This window comes from Salmo salar, chromosome ssa03 (genome assembly GCF_905237065.1).
Source record: "Salmo salar chromosome ssa03, Ssal_v3.1, whole genome shotgun sequence".
Taxonomy (NCBI): domain Eukaryota; kingdom Metazoa; phylum Chordata; class Actinopteri; order Salmoniformes; family Salmonidae; genus Salmo; species Salmo salar.
The window spans coordinates 102,459,021-102,477,709 of NC_059444.1; the positions used below are offsets into that span (position 1 = coordinate 102,459,021).

General features: G+C 40.4%; 1 protein-coding gene across 1 annotated transcript; it reads left to right on the forward strand.

Annotated features, from left to right (window-relative positions):
• Positions 1–1,247: 1,247 nt before the first annotated feature.
• On the forward strand, positions 1,248–14,730 carry LOC123741867 (zinc finger protein OZF-like; the record flags this gene model as incomplete). Its single annotated transcript, XM_045716096.1, has 2 exons — positions 1,248–2,135; positions 14,146–14,730. Coding segments are annotated over 2 exons (1,473 nt in total), but the record flags the coding sequence as incomplete, so codon positions are not given.
• Positions 14,731–18,689: the final 3,959 nt, after the last annotated feature.

Sequence of the window (18,689 nt, forward strand, 5' to 3'; positions counted from 1 at the left end):
TACAGTAGGGTCTCATTACTCTGTTTGTGCACAGAGATACTTAGCTCATAATGTGTAGAGAACTGTTCCTTGATGGATAGGCTATTGTACAACACACAGAGCTATTTTCCTTTATTCAGGACATTTAGAATGACAACACATTACAGAGTAGCCTAGTGGGATTATTCACAAAATTATCTGGTGATCAGGTTATGAAATGTCATGACAAAGACATGTTAGTTTCCATGTTTCACCTGAAATATAAAATTATATATAGTCTTAGGTGAAGTAGGTCTATGTTGTTGTTAGGTGAAGTTATGGGTCCTACAGTAGGTCTATGTTGTTAGGTGAAGTTATGGGTCTTACAGTTGGTCTATGTTATTGTTAGGTGAAGTTATGGGCCAATTTGTTAAACACTTAGTGTACAAACCCTCATTGTCAGGCTGATGTTAAAGCTAGCCAAAGAGCATTTTACTGGTTGAAGTGTTTTTTAAGTATAAATCAGTTGATATGCGACAATAACACAAACATATTAAGTAGGTGATTCAAGCGAGTCTTACAATTATAATCCATATTTAATGTGAAATGCACTCATAAGCAACCTGTAAATGGAGGCTATATTTGCTGTCAGCCTATGAGAACTCCCCTGAGTTTTCCCCCACGGTGGTGAATTAGTGAATAGACACAGAGCTTAATGTGAGTTTCCTTGAGTAGCACTCCTGATCTTGTGCTGTAATATTCAGAATACATTGTGAAAACTAAAATCTTTGCTCACTATTTTTTGCTCCAGGCAGATATACTACATCCATAACTAGTGGTTTCCTCATTACCAGATACACTATATCCATAACTAGTGGTTTCCTCATTACCAGATATACTACATCCATAACTAGTGGTTTCCTCATTAGCAGATATACTACATCCATAACTAGTGGTTTCCTCATTACCAGATATACTACATCCATAACTAGTGGTTTCCTCATTACCAGATATACTACATCCATAACTAGTGATTTCCTCATTAGCAGGGAAGTGTTTCTGCAATCATTTTTGTGTGCGCATTGACCTCGTGTCGCAATTTTAGCAAACACAGAAAGGGGCCAATATTGGAGACCAAAAGTCATCTGGCACACTGCTTAGGGTTTCAACAACTTTAAAAACTTTTCTAGTTTCTACTAATGTGAAAACAAGACAAAATATGATTGTTGCTAAGTTGACTGTCTTAATTGTCAAATATTTTAACAGACGTCAATTGTTGTACAACTTCATGGGTACGCTCTGGGCATCACCTTTTACCTCAAATAAACAGTGGATTTCTGCTGTTGTGGACCTTTAACCATCTGCCTGACTTTGTTCTCACAGGAGAGAGACGGGACTATAGGGATCCTGGGGATCCTCAACAACATCATGATGCTGACGAGGCAGAGAAGAGTCTCTCCAGATCAGAACTCCTCAAGAAACACCAGCGAGTTCACACAGGAGAGAAATCTCACTGCTGCTCTGACTGTGGGAAAATATTCAACTCTTCACTAGGCCTTAAAATACATCAAAGAATTCACACTGGGGAGAAACCTTATGGCTGTGATCAATGTGGGAAGAGTTTTATTCGGCTACAAACTCTGAAATCACACCAGAGGATACACACTGGAGAGAAACCTTTTGGCTGTGATCAATGTGGGAAGGGTTTTACTCAGCTAAACAGCCTGATAGTACACCAGCGGACACACACAGGAGAGAAACCTTATGGCTGTAATCAATGTGGGAAAAGTTTTACGACATCTAGCTATCTAACTATACACAAGAGAACACACACAGGAGAGAAACCATATAGCTGTAATCAATGTGGGAAGAGTTTTACTCAGCTAAACAGCCTGATAGTACACCAGCGGACACACACAGGAGATAAACCTTATGTCTGTGATCAATGTGTAAAGAGTTTTAGTACGTTTGGCTGTCTGACGGCACACCAGAGGGCACACACAGGAGAGAAACCTTATAGCTGTGATCAGTGTGGGAAGAGTTTTACTACATCTAGCTGTCTAACTAAACACCAGAGAACACACACAGGACAGAAACCTTATAGCTGTGATCAGTGTGGGAAGAGATACTCTGATAAAAGATCTCTGATCAAACATCAGAAACTACATGAAGGAGTTGTTTCATGATATCAGTGAAATAATGTCACAATGTAGAATGTTTTAACATTGTAGTAGGAGTATTTTAATAACGTCAGAATGTAGAACCCTAAACGTTTGTTGTTCAATTGATTTTAGCCTCAGGGGGAAAAATCCAGGCTCTGAAATGGAAGAGTTACTATTTATGTGATTTAACAAAAAGTGACTAACAAAAAAAGAGTTCTGTTACACTTACCACGTTGGTGACCCACTGGAATCACAATGCAACACTTCAAAATGTAGCTAGCTGTTTTCTACAAATTGTACTCTAACCAGTGATGTACACATTATTCCCATATTCCATGTGGTTTTTGAGCTGTTAGTTTTAACAGGACGTGCAACCTCATCTCCCTCCTCTCGCACAATTGATTTCAACATGATATCGATGAGTGATGACAAATAAGTGTTGTGTTCCTTTGTTCAGCGACCCTTAAATGTAAATGCATCACTGTTGCCCTGCTTTTAGAATATCAGGGTTCATTCTCAGATGTGCCAACCCAAATGTACTAGAACATGACATTGGGGACTGGGCCCCGATCCAACAACATGCCTATCTAGTGAACACTGAAAAGAGAGAGAAGCTCTGCAATGAGGTGGAAAGTTACTACGGATATTGCAGGAGTTTCCTCTTGAAATCAGACATGTCTGTGGTGAGGACAACTTGGTTGCTGATTGTCTCAAGGGTGGGCAGTTAAAAAGTTTAGTGTTTTGTGTTTAGCCAGTCCGTTGCCATGGATCACAATTTATTTTGACTGCACGTTTTTCCGTATTGGAGATGAGTTTTGTTTGGGCTCGTTCCAAGGGGACGAGAGTTCTAGAAGCTAGTGGGATTTAGGAAGACGAGTGTTCTAGAAGCTAGTGGGATTTAGGAAGACGAGTGTTCTAGAAGCTAGTGAGTTTTAGGAAGACGAGTGTTCTAGAAGCTAGTGAGTTTTAGGATTCTATAGAAAGAAAAAGGAGAAAAAAATAATACGATTGTATATTATTACTTAGAAATACGTGTTTTTAATTGTTGACATCCAGTGGACACCATGTTTATATTGTAGAAGGGAAGCATTTTTGTTGATTTTAATATGAAATGTAAGTTGTTTTCTGTTGGTGGTGAGCAAACTTGTCCATCAAAAATATAGGATATATTTGTTGTCTTAAGGGGGAAGGTGTTACAGGCTTTGGTTTTTCCATTTATGTTTTGAGGTTGGACTTTAGCTCGTTACCACGTCTAGCTCGTTAGCACATCTAGCTCGTTAGCACGTCTAGCCCGTTAGCACATCTAGCTCGTTAGCCCGTCTAGCTCGTTAGCACGTCTAGCTCGTTAGCACGTAGGACGCACTGATTGGTGTCACCTCAGTTAGTCAGTATGTGTTACACCTGTGCTGGCTTGTCCATCTCGTTATGGTTGAATATAACATCCAATTGTTAATATTGTAATCAATTAATTTTCCTTAGAATGCTCATTAGTCTTTCAGTTGTTATTCTTCATTTTTTTATCCTCTTATGTTTGTGGTAAATATTGCTGTTTATTTTCATTGTTTTTTTGTTTTCTTTTCCCTGTGAAGCCATTGTGTTTCATCCATGTCTGAAATATGCTGTATAAATAAAGCTTGATTTGAACATATAAAACTAATGAACCCAATGACTGACAATCAACAGACTTTTGCAAAACTAATGAAGAAATATGTGCAAAAGCAACACGTATCTTGGTCCATCTTAGTATGAAAAACAGTATAAATTCAGTATATCTTCCACTATGTCAAAATAGTGCTGGTATGTAAGTTTAAGTATCACTTTTCAACCAACCCAGTTCATTTGTTGAAGATGAAACAATTTGAAATCAACAATATGTTAAAGGATTCAACTACTGGAAACTGAAACAAACAAATGGATCAAACAGATCAATCCTACTGGACATTGGGTTTGATTCAGACCCTGCCAGCATGGCCAGAGATGTAACTTATAACCACAGAAACAACACAGACCTTTCATGCCTAAAAACACCTAAGTATTAGATTTACTGCCATGGTCTAGTATGTCACCGCCTCAGACACCATTCACAATGCTGGCTGAGGTACTCGTAAAACATGACATATTATTTCCTAACCATTCACAATGCTGGCTGAGCTACGAGTAAAACATGACATATTATTTCCTAACCATTCACAATGCTGGCTGAGGTACTAGTAAAACATGACATATTATTTCCTAATTGTCAAAAAATCCCCACTCCTTAATCAACTGGTCTCTCTCTGTTTAACCAGAATAACATGAGTTGTGTCCTTCAAACTGTTAGACTGTTAGTCCATAATCAACTAGTCTCTCACTGAGACAGCTTTGATGGCCCAATAAATGTTTCTGCCAGCCAATGTGATAATTCCTGTACAGTACATGTGTAGAAGGATATTTCCAGTGCAGTACATGTGTAAAGGGTGTAGAGGGATAATCCCAGTGCAGTACATGTGTAAAGGGTGTAGAGGGATCGTTCCAGTACACCGGTTATTGACTGGAGACTTAAAAAGCTGAAAACAGGTCCCTAGTGGAATGACAACAACATGGCTGCTTGTTAAAGAAGAGATGGAGAGAGAGACAGAGATAACCATATACATTGCACATGGACCGTAAGAAATCCTGAATGTATTGAAATGTCTGGGCTCGCAGGGGATGTGTTAATTCATAACCCATCATTTATACCTGTTAGTTCATAACCCATCATTTATACCTGTTAATTCATAACCCATCATTTATAACCCATCATTTATACCTGTTAATTCATAACCCATAATTTATACCTGTTAATTCATAACCCATCATTTATACCTGTTAGTTCATATCCCATCATTTATACCTGTTAGTTCATAACCCATCATTTATACCTGTTAGTTCATAACCCATCATTTATACCTGTTAGTTCATAACCCATCATTTATACCTGTTAGTTCATAACCCATCATTTATACCTGTTAGTTCATAACCCATCATTTATACCTGTTAATTCATAACCCATCATTTATACCTGTTAATTCATAACCCATCATTTATGCCTGTTAATTCATAACCCATCATTTATGCCTGTTAATTCATAACCCATCATTTATGCCTGTTAATTCATAACCCATCATTTATACCTGTTAATTCATAACCCATCATTTATACCTGTTAATTCATAACCCATCATTTATACCTGTTAGTTCATAACCCATCATTTATACCTGTTAGTTCATAACCCATCATTTATACCTGTTAGTTCATAACCCATCATTTATACCTGTTAATTCATAACCCATCATTTATACCTGTTAATTCATAACCCATCATTTATACCTGTTAGTTCATAACCCATCATTTATACCTGTTAATTCATATCCCATCATTTATACCTGTTAGTTCATAACCCATCATTTATACCTGTTAGTTCATAACCCATCATTTATACCTGTTAGTTCATAACCCATCATTTATACCTGTTAGTTCATAACCCATCATTTATACCTGTTAGTTCATAACCCATCATTTATACCTGTTAGTTCATAACCCATCATTTATACCTGTTAATTCATAACCCATCATTTATACCTGTTAGTTCATAACCCATCATTTATACCTGTTAATTCATAACCCATCATTTATACCTGTTAATTCATAACCCATCATTTATACCTGTTAGTTCATAACCCATCATTTATACCTGTTAGTTCAGGGGCGGTTCAGGCAGGCTGGCATGCTCCCCCGACCTTACTTGGCAGGAACTAATGAAGATCCATTATAAACCCCAGGAAGAGTAGCTGCTGCCTTGGCAGGAACTAATGGGGATCCATTACAAATACTTGTATCAATATATTTCTGTCTCTTTTCTCTCGGATTCGAAAAAGCTAATTAGCATCAAAGTAGACGACATGCAAGACTACAAATCCCTGCAAGCTCCTGCATGTCATCTCTAGCCAACACCTTTCACAGAACAGGTCACTGAATTGTCCATTGAAATACATTTTGACAATTTAATCATTGCTACATTAAGGCCTGTTTGCTGGAGTGCTGCAGAGATGGTTGTCCTTCTGGAAGGTTCTCCCATCTCCACAGAGGAACTCTGGAGTGAACATCGGGTTCTTGGTCACCTCCTTGACCAAGGCCCTTCTCCCCAGATTGCTCAGTTTGGCCAGGCAGCCAGCTCTAGGAAGAATCTTGGTGGTTCCAAACTTCTTCCATATAAGAATGATGGAGGCCACTGTGTTCTTGGGGACCTTCAATGCTGAAGACATTTTTTGGTACCCTTTCCCAGATCTGTGCCTCGACACAATCCTGTCTCAGAGCAATATGGACAATTCCTTTGACCTCATGGCTCGGTTTTTGTTCTGACATGCACTGTAAACTGTGGGATCTTATATAGACAGTTGTGTGCCTTTCCTAATCATGTCTAATCAATTGAATTTACCACAAGTGGACTCCAATCAAGTTGTAGAAACATTTCAAGGAAGATCAATTGAATCAGGATGCATCTGAGCTCAATTTCGAGTCTCATAGCAAAGTCTCATAGCAAAGGGTCTGAATACTTATGTAAATACATTTGGAAAAATGTTTTTAAAAAATGATTTTGTTTTCTCATTATGGGTTATTGTGATGTCATTATGGGGTATTGATTATTCAATTATAAAATTATTCAACTTTAGAATAAGGCTGTAATGTAACTAAATGTTTAAAAAGTGAAGGGGTCTGAATACTTAATGAATGCAGTTTTGTACACAGTCATGTGATACGTGGTATAGAAGAGTCCAATCATAGGAGAGTACATGGGAGGCACTATACTGTGTGTCTGCAGGTGTCTATCTGGTCAAAACCACTGATACAGGAGCCCCTCCACCCTCTGGTGGGATGGATCATATCTACAGAGAAACCTAGATTCAAATACTTAGATTTGTGTGTATTGGGTCTATGTTGTGAAATTCTTAGATATTACTTGTTAGATATTACTGCACCGTCTGAGATAGAAACACAAGCATTTCACTACACCCACAATAACATCTGCTAAACACGTGTATGTGACCAATAAAATGTGATTTTGATTTGAAATAAACGTCCTATTTATCAAAGATGCTTTTGGCTGGGGTCAAAATGACTCCAAAGGATTGGAATTTGTTAAAAGTCCATATTGATACAGAAACACTAAACCATGATTTAGATTTATTAAGAACAAGTTGATTGACAAAGTCATAAAAATTTGGAAGAATTGAATAAAATACATTTTGGCTATGATAAAAGATATGCCTCTGGGGTAAAAATGATCCATGTCAGAAGTATGGTTCAATGCAAATATGTAGTGGGTGTAAAGTTTGTTTTAAATTCTCACTCATTAAAAACGAATCAATTAACACATGCTTCTCTTTGAACGACTTAATATAATAATCAACTTTTCTGAAATAAATGAAAAATAAACGTTTGGTTCCTCAACTGCATTGCCCAGTCCAGTCAGCAGATGGCGATGTGCGTCTTTTAGGTTCAGGCGATGCTGCCAGTGTGACGTATAATCTAGTGGACGGGACGCTCCTTCAACAACAACAGCTAGTCAGACACCTCGGTAGCTTTCTAGCAAACATAGCTACAACATTCACGCTCTTTACACTGGTTTGGTGTATATTAGTCGCTGTGTATTAAACACACTTCTGTCGTATGTACTTGTTGGTCCGTTTAATTATACATTTACGTTCTTTGTCAGCTAGCTGGTTTGCTAAGTTAGCTTAGAACTAGGCTAGTCGCTAATGCCAGCTAGCTAACATACTGACCATGAGTTCACGAAGCTACTCTCCTCCTACAGTAAAACAAGAAGTAGAGGATGAGGCTGTTACCGTGAAAGAAGAAGAGAAAGACGTTTCAGTGAAAGAAGAGGAAGACACGTTCAGAGTGAAAGAGGAGGAGGATGTTACAGTAAAAGAAGAGGAGGAAGAGAAAGAGGAGGATGCAGTTTATGGAGTGAAAGAGGAGGAGGGGGAAATGACTGTTACATTGGAGGAAGAAGAGGAGGTTGGAGATCTGTTTAACACCAGTAAGTACCGTCTCTGCAGTCGTTGAACCAATATGCAGTAAAAGGGTTCTACACTTTAATGTTGTTCTGTAGGAATGGCTGAAGCTACACTGTAACGTGTAGAACATCAAGAGTGGACCATCAACAAAACGTTAACAATTGATCAAATGCATCCAATGACAATGCCTGAAATACTGTAGTCCTCAATATCTCCTATTAGATTAGCCCAAGATGTTCTCTTAAAGGGGCAATCAGCAGTTGTTACATCCATTTAGGGACTTATACATTAATGATATGTACCCATCTGTTTCTTGAAGAAATCCCTTATAAATGCCTCATGAGCTTAGTTCAACTGTTGTACCCCATCAGAACCCAAAATATAAGCTTTTTTTTACTCCAATGTTTGTCAGTAAATATAAACAAACACTGTATATCCTCAAAACATGGTTAAAACTAGAATGTTGATATCATGGATGGTTACATTTCTCCAGCCCCATCCCTCAGCTTTTTACTGAAACGGGCAGGGAGGACGCTTTGTTATTGTTTCTACTGCTGATTGCTGCCCCCGTTACTCCTCAAGGTCCAAGGACTGTATGTTATTTTCAGAGGTAGACTGGCTCTGTTCAGGTAAAATAGTCAAATAATCCATCTAAATGTGAATTGATTCTCAATTAAGATACATTTCTAGAAGCATAAATTGATGTACTTTCATATCAATTCAGAATAATTTCACACAATATTTAAATATCACAAAAAAATAATTTCACATAATACTTTCCGGACTAGTCTCTCAGTCCCTGCTGCTGAAAAACATCCCCACAGCATGATGCTGCCACCACCATGCTTCACCGTAGGGATGGTGCCAGGTTTCCTCCAGATGTGACTCTTGGCAGTCAGGCCAATGAGTTCAATCTTGGTTTCATCAAGTCAGAGAATCTTGTTTCTCATGGTCTTAGAGTCTTAAGGTGCCTTTTGTCAAACTCCAAGAGGGCTGTCATATGCTTTATACTGAGGAGTGGCTTCTGTCTGGCCACTCTACCATAAAGGTCTGATTGGTGGAGTGCTGCAGAGATGGTTGTCCTTCTGGAAGGTTCTCCCATCTCCACAGAGGAACTCTGGAGCTCTGTCAGAGTGACCATCAGGTTTTTGGTCATTTCCCTGACCAAGGCCCTTCTCCCCAATCGCTCAGTTTGGCCGGGTGACCAGCTCTAGGAAGAGTATTCCATTTATGAATGATGGAGGCCACTGTGTTCTTGGGGACCTTCAATACTGCAGAATTATTTTTGGTACCCATCCCCAGATCTGTGCCTCGACACAATCCTGTCTCGGAGCTCTACAGACAATTCCTTCGACCTCATGGCTTGGTTTTTGCTCTGACGTGCACTGTCAACTGTGGGACCTTATATAGACAGGTGTGTGCCTTTCCAAATCATATCCAATCAATTGAATTTACCACAGGTGGACTCCGAACAAGTTGTAGATACATCTCAAGGATGATTAATGGAAACAAGATGCACCTGAAAGCAATTTTGAGTCTCATAGCAAAGGGTCTGAATACTTAAGTAAATAAGGTATTTCTGTTTTTTACCTGTTTTCACTTTGTCATTATGTCATTATGGGCTATTGATGACACCCCTCAGATACAAGAGCCTAACCATCAGAAAAAACCTCTTCCTTAGCCTACTCCTCCCGCTGCTGCTTGCCTTCGTAAATTCTGATGTTATGCTCCTATAGTTTCTGGTGATGGTGATGCGTGGTGCAGACCTCACTACCCTCTGGAGAGCCTTTTTCGGTTATGGGCAGAGCAGCTGCCATACCAGGCGTTTGATACAGCCCGACAGGATGCTCTCGATTGTGCATCTGTAAAAGTTTGTGAGTGTTTTTGGTGACAAGCCGACCATTACACTGGATAATCACAGCTAGCTAGCTGCTACCGAGTGGCCCAGCCTCGAAGCTAGCGTTGAGCCAGGCCCATCTCCCGGCCTGCTCAGTGGACCCTATGATCACTCAGCTACACAGCTGATGCCTCCCAGACTCTTCACTAAGACGACTAGAAGCCACTACATCACCGGATTCCTGCCGTAAGCTCTGGACCTTTGCACCGGAGTGGCTATAGTGGCTAATTCCCTTGTCCCGAAGCTAGCACCAGTTAGCCTTGAGCCAGGTGCATCTCCCGGCTAGCAAACAAAATTACTCCAGCTACAATAGCTATTTTGCCACTTGGCCTGTACCCTTTGTCAACACGGAGCTCCACCGATCCATCACGACTGGTCTGCCGACGTAATTCCGTCCGATGTGCCCTCAACCGGCCTTTGCAGGACGTCGGTGACGCCCTTGTCCCGAAGTTAGCACCAGTTAGCCTCGAGCCAGGCGCATCTCCCGGCTAGCATAGTAACGACTACTTACCGGCTTCCCTGTTTCGTATATTCCCGTTCACTGGACCCTATGATCACTTGGCTACATAGCTGATGCCTGCTGGACTGTTCATTAATCACGGTACTCCATTTTGTTTGTTTTGTTTATCTGTCGGCCCCAGCCTCGAATTCAGGCCCTGTGTGTATTTAACTGACCCTCTCTGCCCATTCATCACCATTTTACCTGTTGTTGTTGTCTTAGCTGATTAACTGTTGTCTTACCCGTTGTTGTCTTAGCTAGCTCTCCCAATCAACACCTGTGATTGCTTTATGCCTCGCTTTATGTCTCTCTAATGTCAATATGCCTTGTATACTGTTGTTTAGGGTAGTTATCCTTGTTTTATTTTACTGCAGAGCCCCTAGTCCTACTCAACATGGCTCAGAGAGCTCTTTTGTCCCAACTCCCACACATGCGGTGACCTCACCTAGCATAACTAGTGCCTACAGAGATGCAACCTCTCTTATCACTCAACACCTAGGTTTACCTCCACTGTACCCGCACCCTACCATACCCCTGTCTGTACATTATGCCTTGAATCTATCCTACCACGCCCAGAAATCTGCTCCTTTTATTCTCTGTTCCCAACGCACTATTCGACCAATTCTGATAGCCTTTAGCCGTACCCTCATCCTACTCCTCTGTTCCTCGGGTGATGTAGAGGTTAACCCAGGCCCTGTGTGATGTCCTGGCCGTGTCTGAATCTTGGCTTAGGAAGGCAACCAACAATTCTGAAATTTCCATCCCCAACCACAACATTTTCAGTCAAGATAGAACTGTCAAAAGAGAGGAGTTGCAATCTACTGCAGAGATGGCCTGCAAAGTTCTGTCATACTTCCCAGGTCCATGCCCAAACAGTTCGAGCTTCTAATTTTAAAAATGAATCTCTCCAGAAATAAGTCTCACTGTTGCCGCCTGTTATAGACCCCCCTCAGCTCCCAGGTGTGCCCTGGACACCATATGTGAATTGATTGCCCCCTATCCATCTTCAGAGTTGGTTCTATTAGGTGACCTAAACTGGGATATGCTTAACACCCCGGCCGTCCTAAAATCCAAGCTAGATGCCCTCAATCTCACACAAATTATCAAGGAACCCATCAGGTACAACCCTAAATCCATAAACATGGGCACCCTCATAGATATTATCCTGACCAACTTGCCCTCCAAATACACCTCTGCTGATTTCAATCAGGATCTCAGCGATCGTTGACTGCATCCGTTATGGGTCCACGGTCAAACGACCAACCCTCATCACTGTCAAACGCTCCCTAAAACACTTCTGTAAGCAGGCCTTTCTAATCGACCTGGCCCGGGTATCCTGGAAGGATTTTGACCTCATCCCATCAGTAGAGGATGCCTGATTTTTCTTTCATTATAATTTCCTCACCACCTTAAATAAGCAAGCCCCTTTCAAAAAATGTAGAACTAAGAACAGATATAGCCCTTGGTTCACTCCAGGTCTGACTGCCCCCGACCAGCACAAAAACATTGAATAGTCTCTGCGATATGCAACTTTTCAGAGAAGTCAGGAATTTTCAAGCTAGCATATAATGTCACAAAAACCCAGAAGACAGCTAAATGCAGCACTAACCTTTGATGATCTTCATCAGATGACAATCCTAGGACATTGTTATCCTGTTAGGGCTAGGGGGCAGTATTGACACGGCTGGATAAAAAACATTATTTTAAGAATTATAGATACAGAACTCCTTTATGCACTCGCTATGTCCGATTTTAAAATAGCTTTTCAGTGAAAGCACATTTTGCAATATTCTGAGTAGATAGCCCGGCCATCACAGGCTAGCTATTTTGACACCCACCAAGTGTGGTACTCACCAAACTCAGATTTACTATTAGAAAAGTTTGATTACCTTTGCTGTCTTCGTCAGAATGCACTCCCAGGACTTCTACTTCAATAACAAATGTTGGTTTGGTTCCAAATAATCCATAGTTATATCCAAATAGTGGCGTTTTGTTCGTATGCGTTCAAGACACTATCCGAAGGGTAAAGAAGGGTGACGCGCCCGACGCGTTTCGTGACAAAAAAATCAAAATATTCCATTACCGTACTTCGAAGCATGTCAACCGCTGTTTAAAATCAATTTTTATGCTATTTTTCTCGTAAAAAAAGCGATAATATTCCGACCGGGAGTCGTTGTTTTCGTTCAAAGAGAGAGAAAGTAAACATGGTGTCGGCTCGTGCACGTGCCTCCAGTCTCATTGTTCTCTGATCGACCACTTACAAAATGCGCTAATGTTTTTCAGCAATGGCCTGCAAAGCCACCATTCAGCTTTCTGGCGCCTTCTGAGAGCGTTAGAAAATGTCACGTCATGCCAGAGATCCCCTGTTTTGGTTAGAGATGATCAAGAAGGCCATGAAATGGTCAGAGAGGGCGCTTCCTGTTTGGAATCTTCTCAGGTTTTGGCCTGCCAAATGAGTTCTGTAATACTCACAGACACCATTCAAACAGTTTTAGAAACTTTAGGGTGTTTTCTATCCAAATCAAACAATTATAGGCATATTTAGTTTCTGGGCAGGAGTAGTAACCAGATTAAATCGGGTACGTTTTTATCCGGCCGTGCAAATACTGCCCCCCTATCCCCAACAGGTTAATCCATTTGCACACACTGTATATAGATTTTTCTGTTGTGTTATTGACTGTACGTTTGTTTATCCCACTTGTAACTCTGTGTTGTTTGTGTCGCACTGCTTTGCTTTATCTTGGCCAGGTCGCAGTTGTAAATGAGAACTTGTTAAATAAAGGACTTGTTCTCAACTAGCCTACCTGGTTAAATAAATCAATAAAATCTTAACTTTATTGACAACACCCAAATGGATACTGTCATTAACGCGGTTCTTCAATAATTACACATAATTCTTAATGCTTTAGCAAACATTATATTAAACAGGACATTCAAATATCCTTAAAATTATAATCCAAAGTAGTGTGAAATGAACTCATCATCAACCTGGAAATGGAGGTTACTCCCCTGAATTTCCCCCATTCACATTCAGAATACATTGTGAAAAACTAAAATCTTTGCTCACCATTTTTGCTCCAGGCAGATATAGTACATCCATAACTATCGGTTTCCTCATTAGCAGGGAGGAGTTTCTGCAATCAAATTGCCCTCGTCCCGCAATTTTAGCAAACACAGAAAGGGGACTATATTGGAGACCAAAAGTCGTCTGGCACACTGCTTAGAGTTTCAACAACATGAATAACGTATTTCTAGCCTACAATCATCTATGTTACTGCTAATGTGAAAACAAGACAAAATATGACTATTCTTGCTCATTTTAAGGCAAATATCAAATAATTTTAATATTCATGACAGAAGTCAATTGTTGTCCAACATCATGGCTCCACTGTTGGCATCACCTTTTACAGTGGATTACCGCTGTTGTGGGCCTTTAACCATCTGTCTGACTTTGTTGTTCACGCAGGAGAGATACTTCACTATCTTGGATCCTCTGGGGAGCCTCAACAACATCATGATGCTGAAGAGGCAGAGAAGAGTCTCTCCACATTAGAACACCTCAAGAAACACCTGCAGACATCCACAGGGAAGAAACCTCACTGCTGCTCTGACTGTGGGAAGAGATTCACCTCCCCATCAGGCATTAAAATTCATCAGAGAATCCACACAGGAGAGAAACCTTATAGCTGTGATCAATGTGGGAAGTGTTTTGGTCAATCTGGCCATCTGGTATCACACCAGAGAACACACACAGGAGAGAAATCTTATAGCTGTGATCAATGTGGGAAGAGTTTTAGTCAATCTGGCTCTCTGACTCTACACCAGAGAATACACACAGGAGAGAAACCTTATAGGTGTGATCAATGTGGGAAGTGTTTTGGTCAATCTGGCCATCTGGTATCACACCAGAGAATACACACAGGAGAGAAATCTTATAGCTGTGATCAATGTGGGAAGAGTTTTAGTCAATCTGGCTCTCTGACTCTACACCAGAGAATACACACAGGAGAGAAACCTTATAGGTGTGATCAATGTGGGAAGAGTTTTGGTCGATCTGGCCATCTGGTATCACACACAGGAGAGAAATCTTATAGCTGTGATCATTGTGGGAAGAGATACTTATATAAAAGTTATCTGATCAAACATCAGAAAAGACATGAAAGAGTTGTTTCATGATATCAATGAAATAATGTCACAATGTAGAATGTTTAAACATTGTAGTAGGAGTATTTTAATGTCACAATGTAGAACCCTAAACGTTTGTCCCCTGTTCTATTGATTTCAACATGATATGGATATTAGCCTCAGGGGGAAAATCCAGGCTCTGAAATGGAAGAGTTACTATTTATGAGATTTAACAAAAAGAGTTGTGTTACACTTACCACGTTGGTGACGCACTTGAATCAAAATGTATCTGGCTGTTTTCTACAAATTGTCCTCTAACCAGGGATGTACACATTATTCCCAGATTCCGTGTGATTTTTGAGCTGTTAGTTTTAACAGGACGTGCAACCTCATCTCCCTCCTCTCGGCACAATTGATTTCAACATGATATCGATGAGTTATGACAAATAAGTTTTGCGTTCCTTTGTTTAGTGACCCCTACATTTAAATGCATCACTCCAAAATGTAGCTGACTGTCTTCTGCAGGTTGTCCTCTAATCAGTGAGGTAAAAGATATCTCCATTTCCATGTGTGTTTTGTTTTGTTGTGTTAGTTTCAAGAGCAGGTTCAACCTGATTTCCCCCCAAATGGATATAAGATTTGTGTTTTGCGTTTAGCTAGTGCGTTGCTATGGATCTTTATTTATTTTGACTGCACGTTTTTCCGTATTGGAGATGAGTTTTGTTTGGGCTCGTTCCAAGGAGACGAGAGTTCTAGAAGCTAGTGGGATTTAGAAAGAGGAGAGTTCTAGAAGCTAGTGAGTTTTAGGAAGACGAGTGTTCTAGAAGCTAGTGAGTTTTAGGAAGACGAGAGTTCTAGAAGCTAGTGGGATTTAGGATTCTATAGAAAGAAAAAGGAGAAACAAATAATCCTATTTTATATTATTATTTAGAAATACGTGTTTTTTCTTGTTTTTAATTGTTGACAGCCAGTAGACACCATGTTTATATTGGTGAAGGTGAATCATTGTAGTTGATTATAATGTGAAATGGAAGTTGTTTTCTGTTGGTGGTGAGCAAACTTGTCCATCAAAAATATAGGATATATTTGTTGTCTTAAGGTGTTACAGGCTTTGGTTTTTACATTTATGTTTTGAGGTTGGACTCTAGCTCGTTAGCCCGTCTAGCTCGTTAGCTCGTTAGCCCGTCTAGCTCGTTAGCACGTCTAGCTGGTTAGCCCGTCTAGCTCGTTAGCACGTAGGACGCACTGATTGGTGTCACCTCGTTAGTCAGTATGTGTTACACCTGTGCTGGCTTGTCCATCTCGTTAGTGGGAAGGTGTTTCACCTGAGCTGGTCCAGGTTCTATTTAAGAGTGTCTGGCCCAGTGCTCCAGTTGTCTTGATACATGTGGAGAGTCAACACCTTTAGTTGCTCCACCTTTTTGGTTTACTTCCTGTCTTTAAGTTTGGTGTGGGATTTTCTTTTGTTTTCCTCTTCTTGGGCAGATTTAGTGGGTCTCATGGTGGGTGTCTTTTAGGTCCCAGTTGTTGTTACTAGTCAACTTCCAGTGGACACCCCCATAGTGTCTTTCAGAGCCCCTCCTAAAACCCCACCTGTTTAGTTGTGGTTGTTGTCAGTGACTCTTTGTTAGTTCCTCTTCTATTTCAGGGACATTTCTGGTTTTCTTGATGGGGAACGTAACAACAAACAAGCTTATATTTTGGGATGTTGCATCCGTTTCTTTAATATTTTAATCAATGGCATTTCCTTACAATGCTCATTAGTCTTTCAGTTGTTATTATTGTTTTTTATCCTCATATTTGTGTACTAAATATTTCTGATTATTTTCATAGTTTTTTCCTGTGAAGCCATTGTGTTGCATCCATGTCTGACATGTGCTGTATAAATAAAGCTTGATTTGATTTGAACATATTGCAAAACTAATGAACCCTATGACCGACCAATCAACAGACTCTTGGTCCACCTTAGTATGAAAAACAGTATCAATCCCACTTTTCCAGCCTGCTGAAGGCGTGGTGGAGTGGTAAACACCACCCCCGGCTCTACCAGGGGCTTGAGGTGGTCTCCCACAGCTCTGCTTATGTCATGTTCTGTGGCCTTGCTGTTCCATTTATTGACTGCCCCTGCAACACAGAAACACATTTAGTCATATTATATAAAACACTCAAAGTAATGGATATGGAGCATCTATGGCCTCAGTTACACCTGGCACCTAAATGTGACTTCTGATCACTCCAAGCTGCATTAGGTTCAGATCTACCAGGATGGGCCTTTGACGCAGTCAGGCCACTGAATATGCATCAGCAATGTAAAGAGATGGGGTGAATGAGTGGGGAAAAATACATTTTCCACAAATTATCTTCATAAATCAAATCAAATGTTATAGGTCACATACAGGTGTTCAGCAGATGTTATTGTAGTGAAATGCTAGACAAGACAAGTAGGCACGCAATGGATTATGGTCATTGTAGTTAATTACGTTTTATGCGCTAAACTATGTAGAATATTGGCCTGTTGGAAACTACAACTCCCTACTACATCACACAGTTCAGGCTGGATCTGATGCATCTCTACAGAAACTACAACGTCACACAGTTCAGTCTGGATTGGATTTATCTCTAGAGAAACTACAACTCCCTACTACATCACACAGTTCAGTCTGGATCTGATTTATCTCTAGAGAAACTACAACTCCCTACTACATCACACAGTTCAGGCTGGATCTGATATATCTCTAGAGAAACTACAACTCCCTACTACATCACACAGTTCAGTCTGGATCTGATTTATCTCTAGAGAAACTACAACTCCCTACTACATCACACAGTTCAGTCTGGATCTGATTTATCTCTAGAGAAACTACAACTCCCTACTACATCACACAGTTCAGTCTGGATCTGATGCATCTCTAGAGAAACTACAACTCCCTACTACGTCACACAGTTCAGTCTGGATCGGATTTATCTCTAGAGAAACTACAACTCCCTACTACATCACACAGTTCAGGCTGGGTCTGATTTATCTCTAGAGAAACTACAACTCCCTACTCCATCACACAGTTCAGTCTGGATCTGATGCATCTCTAGAGAAACTACAACTCCCTACTACATTACACAGTTCAGTCTGGGTCTGATTTATCTCTAGAGAAACTACAACTCCCTACTCCATCACACAGTTCAGTCTGGATCTGATGCATCTCTAGAGAAACTACAACTCCCTACTACGTCACACAGTTCAGTCTGGGTCTGATTTATCTCTAGAGAAACTACAACTCCCTACTACATCACACAGTTCAGGCTGGATCTGATTTATCTCTAGAGAAACTACAACATCACACAGTTCAGTCTGGGTCTGATTTATCTCTAGAGAAACTACAACTCCCTACAGCATCACACAGTTCAGGCTGGGTCTGATTTATCTCTAGAGAAACTACAACTCCCTACTACATCACACAGTTCAGTCTGGCTCTGATTTATTTCTAGAGAAACTACAACTCCCTACAGCATCACACAGTTCAGTCTGGATCTGATTTATCTCTAGAGAAACTACAACTCCCTACTACATCACACAGTTCAGTCTGGATCTGATTTATCTCTAGAGAAACTACAACTCCCTACTCCATCACACAGTTCAGTCTGGGTCTGATTTATCTCTAGAGAAACTACAACTCCCTACTACATTACACAGTTCAGGCTGGGTCTGATTTATCTCAAGAGCAATGTTGTGAGGGAAAAATCTATGTTAACCTCTTTAAGTTGATATGACTTCGAATGTGTTGAAGGATCTCTTTAAGGTTGAGAAGTTTATGTGTATGTTTGTGTGGGTGTGCAACCACACACCCTCTCGACAGACAGGCCAAAGGCGCTTGGCAGAATTCAGGGAACCGTTGATCTACTTCAGAGGAACTGTGTCTAGAGTGATTTCCTGTTGTTTTGACACCTCACTGGAAAACTAGAATAACTAGCTGTTGCTACAGAACGAGACGACCAATTCACAGTTAGTCTGTGTC